The following is a 13,375-nucleotide window of genomic DNA, read 5'->3' as shown; positions in this document are numbered from 1 at the left end:
ATACAAATCAGCAACCACAAGAACTTTTTACACGCTACTACAGTAGACTACGGAAAAGCTCTGTACAAGAGGATAGAAAGAGACCAGTGCTTTGCTTCTGTCCTCTCTGTAATCTGCTGTACCTTCTCTCTTCATGCCCATAGCCAGGCATTTCTGATAGCGGCAGTATTGGCAGCGGTTTCGCTGCCGTTTGTCGATCACGCAGTCCTTGTTGTCTCTGCAGGTGTAGGTCAGGTCTTTCCGTACGGTTCGCTTAAAGAACCCCTTGCAGCCCTCACAGCTGTAGACGCCGTAGTGTTTACCTGAGGACACAGCATATCCATCAAGACTGGACCGAACACACGGGGGGCTCAAATCTACAAAATCCTGTAGCTATTACTACTTAGCAAGTGTAATAACATGTGCATACCAGAGGAGCGATCCCCGCAAATGGCACAGATGTGTTTGGTGAGAGACAGAGGGTTCCCCGAGGACTGCGCTGGCAACTTCATCATGCCGTTAATGCCCACCGGAGGCTTGATGTCCTCGGAGCTGCTCACGGAGTTCATCGGCGAGTTCAACTGTAAAATATATAGACAAACAAACAAACACAAACCTGTTTAGATACACAGTTAAAGTTTTTTTTTTAAAGGGGTTAAGGACAAACGGAAGAAAGGTTTTAACCCTAATTTGTTAAAGGGAGCCAGAAGCTCCCCGATACTTACAAACCCGATTTAATATTATAAACTTTTTCAGTAATCAATAATCACAATATTTATACTCTAAAAACAAGGGTTCATCAAGAGCCCTACTTTACTTAAAAGGAAAATCCTGTTACAGGGTTCGGTTCTGCTGTATCCAGCTCGGTTAGCTGTATAATTGAAGCCATGATGAGGTTACAACAGGTTTTGTCGCTTCATCATGGCACCTGTTAGTGGGTGGGATTTATTAGGCAGCAACTGAACATTTCTTCCTCAAAGTTGACGTGTTAGAAGAAGAAAAAATGGGCAAGTGTAAGGATTTGAGGGGCCAAATTGTGCTGGCTAGACGACTGGGTCAGAGCATCTCCAAAGCATGTTTCCAGTCTGCAGTGGTCAGTATGGATCAAAAGTGGTCCAAGGAAGGAACAGTGGTGAACCGGCGACAGGGTCGTGGGGCGGCCGAGGCTCATTGATGCACGTGGGGAGCGAAGGCTGATCCAACAGACGAGCTCCTTTAGCTCAAACTGCTGAAGAAGTTCATGCTGTTGATGCTCGATGGGTCACGACTGTTTCAGCAGCAAAAGAAGACCAACACCATATTAGGCAGGTGGTCATAATGTTATGCCTGTGTGTATGATGTCATTGTGAAGTCAAATGCTATTTACAATGTATTAGAAACCTGGACATTGTGACTATTCTGAGTTTAAATAAACCCGGTTTCGGTTTTACTGCAGTGAAACAATGCAGCCTGTAAATCTTGGTCTTTGAGTTTTGAAAGACACACAGAGTTTCTCATGTGATTAAAGCTAATCCGTTTGGGACAGACCCATGCTTTCAGGCTCACATGCCTTCTCTATTCATCTTCTTCATTCCCATCCTCTCTCTATCTTTTTTCTCGCTTTCGCTCTCTCTCTATTTCTAGAGAAGCAGTCCTTGCAGGATGTGTCCTGAGCCTCATTTATTATCATTCAACACTGCCAGTGCAAATATTCTATGCTAGGATAGCTGCAATAAAATACTGAACAGGACAGTGGAATAAAGACAGGCTTGTGTTTCTTGTGTGTTTTTTTTTTTTTCTTGCGAAAATACACCCGTGCCAAAAATGTGCTGGGGTGAACTCATCCAGACACAGAGGGAGATTTGTTCATACATGAATATCCTGCAATGGGGCCTACGGTGTTCCGCGTGGATTTATAAGAGCGCGTGAGGGAGGTCTGAGCTACAATCAACAGCAATTCATCATTTTCTATGCACTGATCATCACCACCCGAACATGTACAGCGCTCACGGTGCATTAATAATGCATCTCTTGCGTTGTGTTTTTCTTTGTTTATTTTTTTTTTTACATTATACCTTCAAACAAAAATTGACACTGGTATGCGATGCATTACAAGAGATATAAAAACACTGAGCTCTGATATGTGTGAAAAAAATGTGTGAGATGCTCCAGTGCTTTGACTGACTGGTCTGAACCAGTTGACTCATCTGGCTTTCATATTCACAAAGAGAAATAAAGCAAGGAAAAGAGAAAGAGAGAGAGTGTCAGGAAAGATCCTTGTGATGGAGTGATCAGTCTAAGCGTTACAATCTGTGTGCAGATCGCTTTGTTTGATGGGAACCGATAATTCACGAGAAGATATAAATCTAACTTGTCGCATTACTGAAAGAACTTTATTCATCAGCTTTTCTGCTTGAAAAACATGTTTGCAGTTATTCATGAAGAGAAAGTGTTAGCTATATGTGCTTGTATTGACAGGAATCCGGAATCTCACGTGAGATACACTGTAAACATAACAATGCTCTTACCAACACAATTTCCTAGCTAGCATCTTTCCTAACTAGCATCTTTCCTAGCTAGCTTGCTCTCTGTGTAGATTCGATTGATTATATTCAGTGTTAAAGTTTTTTTTTTATAATTTAATTGAAAGAATTTCAATATGAATTACATATTAATTGAACCACTGCTTAGGCATCACCACAGTAAAAAAAACACACTCATTGTAAAGTGCTATCAGTCCTCTTCCACATACACCACCTCACACATTTGAGTAGCATTTTCTGCTGCTGCTCTCTTGGCTCCTGGCCTTACACGACAGACCTTTGTCACCCACACACTTCGTCCTGCCTCTTTATTTTTTCTCACTTGATTTCTAACTTGTATCCTGACTGGTCAAAACGTGTTCCCTGTCACTTTGAGAGCACCCTCTGAGAGCAATGTTTGTGATTATGAATACATTATTTATCCAGCAGAGCCCAAGCTGTGAAAATGCTAACAGCGAGAGAGGCGAGGCCCGGGTCAGGACCCCATTTGGAAAGAAAAGATCACTGTCAATTCTCAGTTAACGCTCGACTTGCGCGTTGATGTGAGCGGTCGAGACGGCTGCGTAGTGTCAGATGGCCTGGAGGACACTCACAGAGGAGACACGCCATCAAGAAAAGACAGCATGTCCACAAACAAGAACTCATAGAGCTCACAACAAGAATCTAAACCGATGTAAAGACGTTTATTGCAGAATCCGAAACAGAGCAAATGCCAGAGTTGGTAGACGTTCCACTGCTGAGCAATTTAGGATCAAAAATTGCACAAAATATAGAAGTATACATATATAAATGCATGTGAATAGTGTGTATTTACAGTTTTAGATCGTATTGCAATTAAGTTTAGTTTTCATCTTCATCCATTCAGGTCTGCTTGGTGTATTTGTTTTTGGCGACTTCATGATTAATTATTGGTACCCGTTATTATTCTAATGAACAAAACTGACTGTTTAAAATAAACCTACATTAATACACAATACAATGGCTCAAATAGACCTACGCATATAGACAATGTTAAAAAGATATGACTGAATATCCATCTGTAATAAATTTTTTATTGTATCCAAGACATTATAACAACAATAATTATTATGGAAAAAACAGAAAGAACTACAAACACTGACAAAAGACAGATGACAGTTTTTGCATTAATAAAGCATAGATACAGCAAGAAAAATTGTTTATATGATTCCTAAGGTCGTCATGTTTCAAACTAAACACACATATTCCGCATTTGCAATAATTTTGCACGGTCGAGTTGCGAACTTTCGAGCGTCACTCGGCGAGTTTGCTATTCGAATCGTGACTTTTTTTTGGGGGGGGATGAGACCAAAAATGTAACCTTTCCAGCACAAAAAATGAAAAATGAAAAAGCGTCTGCACACAAGATTGCATATATAGTCCTCATAAACATTGTGGTACACAGTAGGTTTCTCGCTGATGCTTTGCGAACTCTTTTATAGCTAGTGCTTTAGGGCATCTTGTGAAGAATGATGACGACAAAGTACCAGGATATTTCAGTCCAAAACCTACATTGCCAAACAGACTTGGCTGTAAATCTGCAAGAAAACAACCACAGACATCGACTCGAATCAGTACGGAAATGTCCATGAGACGGTTTGCTATAATCATCTCGGTCTCTCAAGGTCTGAACTGAAGAAAAGCTTGAGAATATAAAAAGCTTTGTATGGAGGAGTGGAGGAGTGGAGCAAGATCCTTCAACAAGTGTCTATAAAACTGAGTGTCTGCTGTACAATCCCTGTTACCATAGAAACAACAATTCATTACAATATGTGAATTAATATTAACTAATGGTTCATCATACAACCAGAACATCCCGTGCTGTTATTCAGAAATGACGCACTACATTTATGGCATTCGGCAGACCGCCTTATCCATTACATTTTTCCCCCTCATTCATACAACTGAGCAGCTATGGGGTTAAGGGCCTTGTTCAGGGGCCAGAAGTGGCATCACGGTGGGGCTGAGATTTGAATTTACAGCCTTCAGATCCAAAATGTAATGCATTACCTTACCATGGAGAAGAAATAATATGTAAATTGTAAAAATATGCATATGTTTACATATGTTTACATAAATATATATATGTATATGCTGTACATATACTTGCATATTTATCAGCACTTGTCAATTTGCACAACTGCTACTATTTTAACTTTTTTTTGCTAAACTGCATTTCGTTGCTGTGTACCTGTACTATGTAATGACAATAAAGTGACGTCTGTCTGTCTGTCTGTCTGTCTGTCTGTCTGTCTGTCTGTCTCTCTCTCTCTCTCTCTCTCTCTCTCTCTCTCTCTCTCTCTCTCTCTCTATATATATATATATATATATATATATATATATATATATATATATATATATATATATATATTTCAGGGTGCTAGAAAATTGTTAGTGCCACACCAAGACCTCAATGCTACATGCCCGTGTACATAACATACACACTCAAAGACTAAATACACTCGTACAAACACAGATACTTTTTCCCACCCCACCGTGTAAAAAAAAAAAATATTAATTTAAGAAATCTATGAAATATCTTGTATGTATTTTGGAGTGGCCTAAAAAAAAATTATTATATTTCTCAAAAAATGTATATCAATCGAATCAAATCAAAATTTTCTCGTAAATTTTCCCATTTTGTGCATTCGATATAAGGAAGGTGCCAAAACCTTTTTTTTTGCAACACCCAGACCTCAATACTGCATAATTATATTTTCACAACATTCACACTCCATCTTTTAACACCGATACAGAGCGGCTTTTCGCGTTTCACAAGACTAAACAGGTGCTGCAGAGATCCCAGACCCACACACACACACAGACATGACTGAAGAATAGCGACATTGATGCCTGTATGCGGTCTGTCCGCACACCTGCACAAGAGTACTACCCTTATACAAACATCTATACAGTACATAAGCTTTCAGACCCACAGACTCTCTGAAGGCTGCATTAAAGCCATCTCCGTCTGTGTAGCTCTCCTCCACACGGACACTCCGGCTTGTAACCAGACATGGGCTAAATTTGATTTATCGCTTTAGGAGCAGCTATTAACCTTAAGTAAAGAAACGGAGGCTAGTCCAGGCTATGCTAGCTGAAAGAAAGACATTAGAAGACACGTTGGAAGAGAGAGACGTTATAAATCACAAGGCTTGTCAATGGAAGAAAGCACTTTCCAGTTATGATGAGGTTATGTCTTGTAAAATGGGCTCTGTTAAACTTGTACACACACACACACACACACACACACACACACACACACACACACACACTCGGTGGACATCACGCAAGCTTTTACACACCTTCTTCTAACTGCACCGCTTCCATGCAGACTTCCTCTCTGCGGTCAATTCAAAATCTGGACTCGGCCTCTGTTCAGCCTATTTTCAGTGCAACTCTATCTGCTTGGGCTTGGAGTCTCAGTGGTGGGGCAGCAGGATTAAAGGAGCTCACTTCTGTTACTGTAAATAGATTAATTTGCCCCCATACATGAACATGCACCCTGTTTCTGGGGGTAGACTGTCACCAAAATGCCCCTCTCCACAAACACACACAATCACACTTTGGAAAAACTGCAAAAACAGTCAGGAGATGTCTAGAAGAGTAGGACACTATATTACACTACTGAAACTCCCCCACATGGCAATGTCTTCATTAGATACTTGTCCAGCCTTCCAGGGGTCACGGGTGAGGGGTCACTCTGCAACTTGCTTAGTAATGACAAAATGAGTATGAAGCATGACCTCGCTGCAGAAACATCAGCGAAAGTTTTTTTTTTTAAGACCCAGAATGTTCTTCTGGTGATAGGACATGCTCAGAGTTTCTCTTGTTTCTCTCAAAAGTCAAACCTTTAAGAGACAACGTGAGAAAAAGATCGAGAATCGTGTAGGTTTGCTTATGATAAATATGGCCAGAGTTAAAAATGTGAAAGTGATGTGAACGCTGTCAAGGCAACGCATTGCCTTAAAATAAATAAGGGAAAAACAAATAGACATAAAATAAGAGAATAGACACATACAGATAGTTCTGCAGAAAGAAAGAAAGAAACACTTTGTGGCCAAAGGTTTGTGGACACCTGACTACAAATTGTCTGCTTTTTGAACATCAAATTCCCTTTCTTCTGGGAAGATGTGCCAGGAGTGGGACAATCTGGAGGAGTTCTTATACGGTTTGGGGAAGAACCACATATGGCTGGAAAAGTCAGTTTTCCCAATACTTTTGTCCATATAGTATAACATGCTATAAAGCAATAAAATGAACAGAAGCCAGCATGTGGACAAAAACGAACAAAAAGACAGAACAAAATGAAAGAAAAGAGAATGCAAACGAAAGAAAAGAAAATTGGAAGAAAGTAAAGAAAGAAAAGCGGTCCAGCGTTTTCAGAAAGTTCTAGGAGTAAAGTTGGAGTACTGGAGTGTGTGATCCAGTCATTGATATTCACACAGCACTGCGCCTCTCGCGCTGCTGATAACTCGCTGAAAATCTCCACCAGTTCTCAGCACTTTTCGACGCAGAGCCGCAACCCGAGCCGCAGTCCCTCCACAACCCGAGAGCGAGTTTGCTCTGTATCGCCGTGCTTCATATTCTCACCTGGCATTTAAAACGCAGAGAGATGGGAAAAAAACACAAAAAGATGGGTTTTTCGTGAGAATCAGGACACGTAGATGAAACGTCTGGATGCTGCAGCCATACAGCAATCTTGAGACCTCTAAGCACTGAAGATTCTGAGCTAGGGGCTTTAACGGAGCTTATCCTGTCTTACTGATCCGGAGAACAGACTTCCCTCAAAAGGACACTTCAAAGGCTCCTATATATCCTGCATCCAACAGTCCTAAACACACTCCCATCTTCCAGCTGATACTCCGGAGCTCCTCTCACACACTCATCTGAAGAGGAACGATGAGTCTGTGAGTGATGACTAATTACGAAGGCTCGGAGACGACGAAATTAATGAGTGCCCAGAACTTTGCCGCTGAGCGCTGCAGGAGAGTAAAGCCTCCAGCACATACACCTCAAAGGTCAGCGTGTAACCCCCAGGGCGTGATAACCCCACTTGAGCTCTGACCTTCGACTGTTGGCACGCATAACTCAGCCTGAGAGTGACCCCATCGATGAGATTGTGAAAGGAATTCTGGAAAACCACACTGAGAGGTGGTCCAGGAGCTCAGCATGTCCACCCTTCACTCTCAATTACTTCAACTCACGGGACGTTTCTGGAATTCGAACAGTGGCTGCACAAATACACAGTATATAAAATTTAAGATTTCAGACCCTGGACTTTGAAAACTTAAAGATTTAAAGGCCCGGGCATGAGTTAAATCTAGAATGATCACAGACGTTGCTCAGGAGCTCCTGGTTCCACAAAATCCAAGTGAAAATATAAGACTTGAGAAAAGGACATTTCTCACAATCACACACTCCGGCGCTCAGGATATTTCTTACTCTCCAGTGTGTGATAAATTACGAACACACTCTTGGTGTCACCCCAATAAGGACGGGTTCTCTGAAGGTTTGTTCCACACACCATCTAAGGGGGATTTTCTTTGCCACAGCCGCCCCAGGCTTTCTCATCAGGGATAAATACATATACATTCAATTATATGAGGAAATTTAAAATGCCTAGAACTGACATATCAACAGCAAATAACAAAAATATACAAAATTCTTGTAACTTGACTATAACACATTTCAGAATGTGCTGTGATGTAAAAGTAATCGATAATTCATCAATAATACATGGTGGTGGTGTCATTGATTTGGTGAAGCTACAGTCACCACACAAGTGATAGTTGGAGTATTTCATCCTGGTCATACCAGAGAAATTTCTACCAAAATCATTCGTCATGATAAAACTATATATATGTTTATAGACAGATTTATCACATACAGCACCTTCCAGAAGCCAAAAAGTAATTCCATGACCACCATATGAGCCGTTGAAAATCTGATTAGGACAAAATAAAGCATGAAAGACGCAGTCATCTTATATTTGTTGCAAACCAAAAAACTTATATGGACAGTTTTTGATTTCCGTAAATAGTCCTCCAATTAAACAAAGAAAATTCTGCAAGCTCATTCTTCATATTCTTGTGATCGCAAAATAAAGGTTAGAGAATACAGGCGCCAATGGTTCTGCAATAAAAGATCCTACCCGAAGATAACGTCCTGCACTGATTCGCTGTAGTTCCATCGAGAGACTGCCATCAGCGCTCTGCTCCGTTCCTGCGCTCCGACTCGTGATTGTGGAGCTTAGCTTGTGACACTGTGAGTCTGATGCGTCTCAGTGAGAGGAAAGAAAAAGCCACAGGCTGATGTTTAAGCCACTGTTCTGTTTGGTTATGGAAGACTTTCTTTTTCCTTCTCTTTCAAAAAAATTGCCTTAAAAGGATTAAAGGCTTGATCTCGATCAGATGTTTCAAAGAAAACAGAAGTTAAATCACTTCAGCTTCTCGTTAATTAACAGGCAGTTTTATTAAAAAAAGAAACAAATACTCGCACAAGCGAATTGGTGTATCAGCAGGAGGATCGTATGTCTGTTTTTACACGTCTTCCATCAAAACAAGGATTAATTCCTGGCACATAGATAAAGCTGGCTTGGTGCTTCGGTGCTCACTCCGAGAATCGTTCTCATCTGAGGCTTCGTTCCAATTAAGATTAAAAAAAAATAAATCAGCCGCACAAAAACCCTCTTTTGACCAATCATCTGTTGGTCAAATTTGCTCAAATCTGATTGGTCAGAAGATCTGATAATCAAATCACAGGTTTCGATTAATGCATTCGTTTTAATACATTTATTTTTAACAGCGAGCTTAGACGACTTCTTCGATTGCACTAAATTTTTTAAGTGGTATTTAACCAAAAAACAGAGAATCGTTAATATAAGAATTCAAGATTTTTTTACACCATATTTCCAAAAGTATTGGGACACCTGGTCATAAGTATGGTGTGATTTTTGAGCATTGCATTCCACATTTAGTCCCAGTTTGCTCTTATAATTCCCTCCACTCTTCCGGGAAGATGTTCCTCTAGATTTTGGAGTGTGCCTATTCTGTGGATAATTGTGTTTATCAGCCATGAGGGTGTTTTGAAAGGCAGGTACTGATGTAGGAGAGGAGACCTGGGGTGAAGTCAGCGTTCCAATTCATCACAAAGGTGTTCGGTAGGGATGAGATCAGAGCTCTATAGCAGGCCACTTAAGATCTTCCTCTCCAAAGCTCACTTTTTGTACCGGGGCATCGCCATGTTAGAACAGGTTCAGGTTTCCAAGTTCAAATGAATGCTAAATTTCACTATAGCGCATCTAAAGACGTCCTGTACAATTGAGTACCTCCAGCTTTGTGGTAACATTTTGGAAAAGAACCACATATAGCAGGAAAGTTCAGTTACCCAATACTTTTGGAAATATAGTGTATTTGTCACAGACATAGTTATATACAGAAACATTTGAATGATCATTTTGCTACCATTTGTGTTCTGCCATGTTACACATATCAAATCAATTTGAGTAATACATTTAAATTTTGCAGCTTATAAAGTGTCAAAATTTGCATGTAATTTACATATTTAAACTACTTTTTTGGAAATGGCAAATTGTAAATGATATAATCAAATTTTAATTTCCCTTTTGCACCGAACTTTGCACATATGGTAATGGAAAATGTAAATTTCAATACTAAATACTCTGCCATTTTATATATTACATTTTAATTTGGTAAAAATAAATAAATAAATGCACAATCTGATCGTGATTTGTGTAAAGCTGCTTTGAGACAATGTCTGTTGTGAAAAGCGCTATACAAATAAACTTGACTTGACTTGACTTGACAAGAACGGCGTTCCGAACACAGGAGAAGGATTCTACATGGCTGCAGGAAAAAAGGACGGCTTTGCAGTTGCTTAAGAAGGAAAAGATGGTGAGCAAGTGGTAGTTCTTTTGTGGATGATCCACAAAACTGGAAAAATAGAACCAAGATAAAATATTGCATATTTTAATACAGTTGTCAGACCGAGTTATAAATGGAATAAAGCATTTCACTAATCAATGCATCACACCACCCGCTGATTACTGATTATTTTCCAATGTATCCTAATTCGTGGAAAGTGTTCTGGTTTATTCTGTGTAATCACTGCAGTAGAAGCTCAGAATCAACACTAAAACTGGTTCGAGGACACGACTAAACAGAATCCAATCCTGCCCAAGTATCATAGCAACTGGCCGAATTACAGCAAGACTTTACACATTATATAACCTATGCATTCATCGTTCATTCGTGGGGAAAACTGATCATCGGGCTGAAGTGTGGGTATATTTCTTTAATCAAGGACGAGAAACTGTAATTGACCACGACTGCGATTGTGTGCGTTGGAAAAAAATTTGGAGGGGATGGCGCTTATCCAGCGCTTAAACACAGGATATTTTCAAGGTTATGCTTCAAAAAAACGAGAATGAAAGAGATTAGAAGTATTCCTATGGCTGTACGGAAAGCAATTAGGCACACAAGCTAAACTTCAAATCACATTAGTATCCAATAATTACAAACAAAAGAGCGAACTCATTGTTAAAGCCCTAGTTAACATTCTGGCCATTCCTTCATCGACATATAGCCAAGCGGTCTCTTTGAAATGTCCCCCTGCCAGTAGCGTTCCTAATTATAACCCATACAAATAACCTACGCTACAAAAAACGACTGATATCCAATCAGCAGCTTTGGCTCAGGAATACCCAGGGATGATATAGAAGCTTGAGCCGGGCTGGGGATCCCCCTGGAGCGGAGGAACGCTGAGGGGAAATAAAAGGAGCAAGTCGGCCTGTAGATTTGCTGTGGTGCTAACAGATATGGACGCCAAATGGTCCGGACTGATCGAGAGATAAATGCATGGACAACTCCTCACTCTGTCCTGCCGTGCAGTTCCCAAGATATGAGCTCCGTCCCTTGTAAGCTCCGTCCCTCTTGGCAGACGGCAAGCATATTTCCTAGTGTACATTAGACAGAATTGCGCTGAAAAGGCTCTCTGTGGCGCACGCGATGTTTGCGTTCGTATCGTTTGAAACGTTTTCGCTCCCCTTGAGAAAAATGTGTATTTTATAGCAGGTAAGTTATTGTTTTTGCAACTGCACACTGAGAAAGGGATTCGCTCTCTCAGGCAAGAGCCCTCAGGACTGCGAAGACGTATTGCTGTCTGCTCCGGACCCTGCGCAGCAGGCCACGTGGAACTATTTCATCCGACAAAGACATGGTGAACGGCCAGATTTCTGGAGCAAAAACACTCGAGATGACTTTTTGCTTGCTCTATCGTTTCCCCAGTTCCCACAAACCCCTAAAATCACTTGAAATAACCGACATGTTTTCTTCATTACAACTACGTCTCAGCCAAGGCTAAAGTCTGCTCTGTGTTCTAGTATTTCCAGTTTCTCTGATATGACAACTTGCTCTGAATCCTCCTATTTGATTGGTTGAAAGGTGATTGATCAATCATTTTAACAGCAGAGACTACATGCTGTTACTGGAAAATAATCAGAATTCATTATTTCATCTTTGCTTGTCAGGTCTCATCATCACACCATCAATCATGATTGATTGATTTTCCTTACTAGATCCATTTTGGAGCAACTGGTTAAAAAGAAATGAGAGAAATAACCAAATACTAACCTGAAATTTTTCATGTTCCATATGTAAAAAATCATTTCAAAGCTTCTAGAACATTCAGAGACATTATGTCACACTGACCCAGCATGACCTCTAGCATGTTTGTAGTTTATTATTACATTTTTTGGACTGACACGGCTAAGTCGAGGCTGTCAAGAACTACAGCCGACGCCTGTTTGTTTCTGTTCTGTTCTCTTAGTCTTTGTAAGTGAGCGCCACGTGTGGGGTTATGGCCCAGCACCAAAGCCTTGCAGTCAAATCTTAAACCCGGGCTAATGATTAATGAAGGACTGAACTAAAGAGGGAGTCATAGATGGTAATCAAACCCAAAGGAATTGTAAAAAATACTAAACTAAACAAAACAGAAAAAAAAAAAACGGACTACAAGGCAGTGGCAAGTTGAGCATTTCATTTGCGACTAGTTTCATATAAAAGGAGAACACTGACGCAACATTGGACTTGACGCAACCACCATCAGCCTTTGAAAAAATCCAGACCAAAAACATCACAATGCTCTCCAGATGGAAGATTCTCATCATTACATCAGCGATGCAACGATGCTGAAAATTGCCTTTGTGAGATTATATTTTATTATTATGAAGAATATCTGGCAAAAAAACTGATTTTACGATACGTCATTTAGCACCATCATGGGTTCTCTGGTTTGTTGCTTTGGAGGAGCCTTTCAAAAAATGTGTTGGAATGGTTCTCATTCCAGAAACTTTTCACTCGTTCAAAGAACCCGAAAGGAACCTACTTCCCAAAGAGTATAGATTCAGGCCACTTCTATGACATTCTTCAACTCCAACTCCTGGTAGTTCCTTTCTCTAGCTTTTCATTTTTTCTTTCCTCCCTTTATGTCCGTTTCTTTCTTGAACTTCATCATCCAACAGAAACAAACCACAAACATTGCATTAATTACATTCAGATTTGTAACAGTCGCCAAGTTTCCTGCATGGCTGTTGACAATGAAAGGCTCTACTGTGACCACAGTGTGTATTTGAAAGTGTGTATGGGAATGATTAGACCCTTGTGTCGAGCACAAAGCCTGACTCCTCCATCAGCTCAAAAAGTAATTGACATCCATCACCTGTGCTGAGGTCCAGCTTAAGGTATGAGACAATATGTATAAAAAAAAAAAAAGTGTTTCATGCAGGGTTTAGAATGTGAGCAGTTACCTCACTCTCGCACATGAAAACATGAGGA

The 13,375-nt window shown here is 40.4% G+C and overlaps 1 protein-coding gene across 4 annotated transcripts in view; it reads right to left on the bottom strand.

Annotated features, from left to right (window-relative positions):
- Positions 1 to 13,375, bottom strand: part of rxraa (retinoid X receptor, alpha a) — a 104,749-nt gene that overhangs the window by 23,043 nt on the left and 68,331 nt on the right. For all 4 annotated transcript variants that reach the window (XM_046867365.1, XM_046867366.1, XM_046867367.1 and 1 more), the window contains 2 exons: positions 410 to 560; positions 123 to 302 (listed from right to left, as the gene is read on the bottom strand). In XM_046867365.1, the coding sequence (XP_046723321.1) occupies positions 123 to 302; positions 410 to 560 (331 nt within the window). The remainder of the gene's footprint in view (positions 1 to 122; positions 303 to 409; positions 561 to 13,375) is intronic.

Source organism: Silurus meridionalis, chromosome 15 (genome assembly GCF_014805685.1).
Source record: "Silurus meridionalis isolate SWU-2019-XX chromosome 15, ASM1480568v1, whole genome shotgun sequence".
In the NCBI taxonomy this organism is placed as follows: domain Eukaryota; kingdom Metazoa; phylum Chordata; class Actinopteri; order Siluriformes; family Siluridae; genus Silurus; species Silurus meridionalis.
Note: the sequence above shows the minus strand (reverse complement) of the source record. Positions and strands in the feature narration are given on the sequence as shown.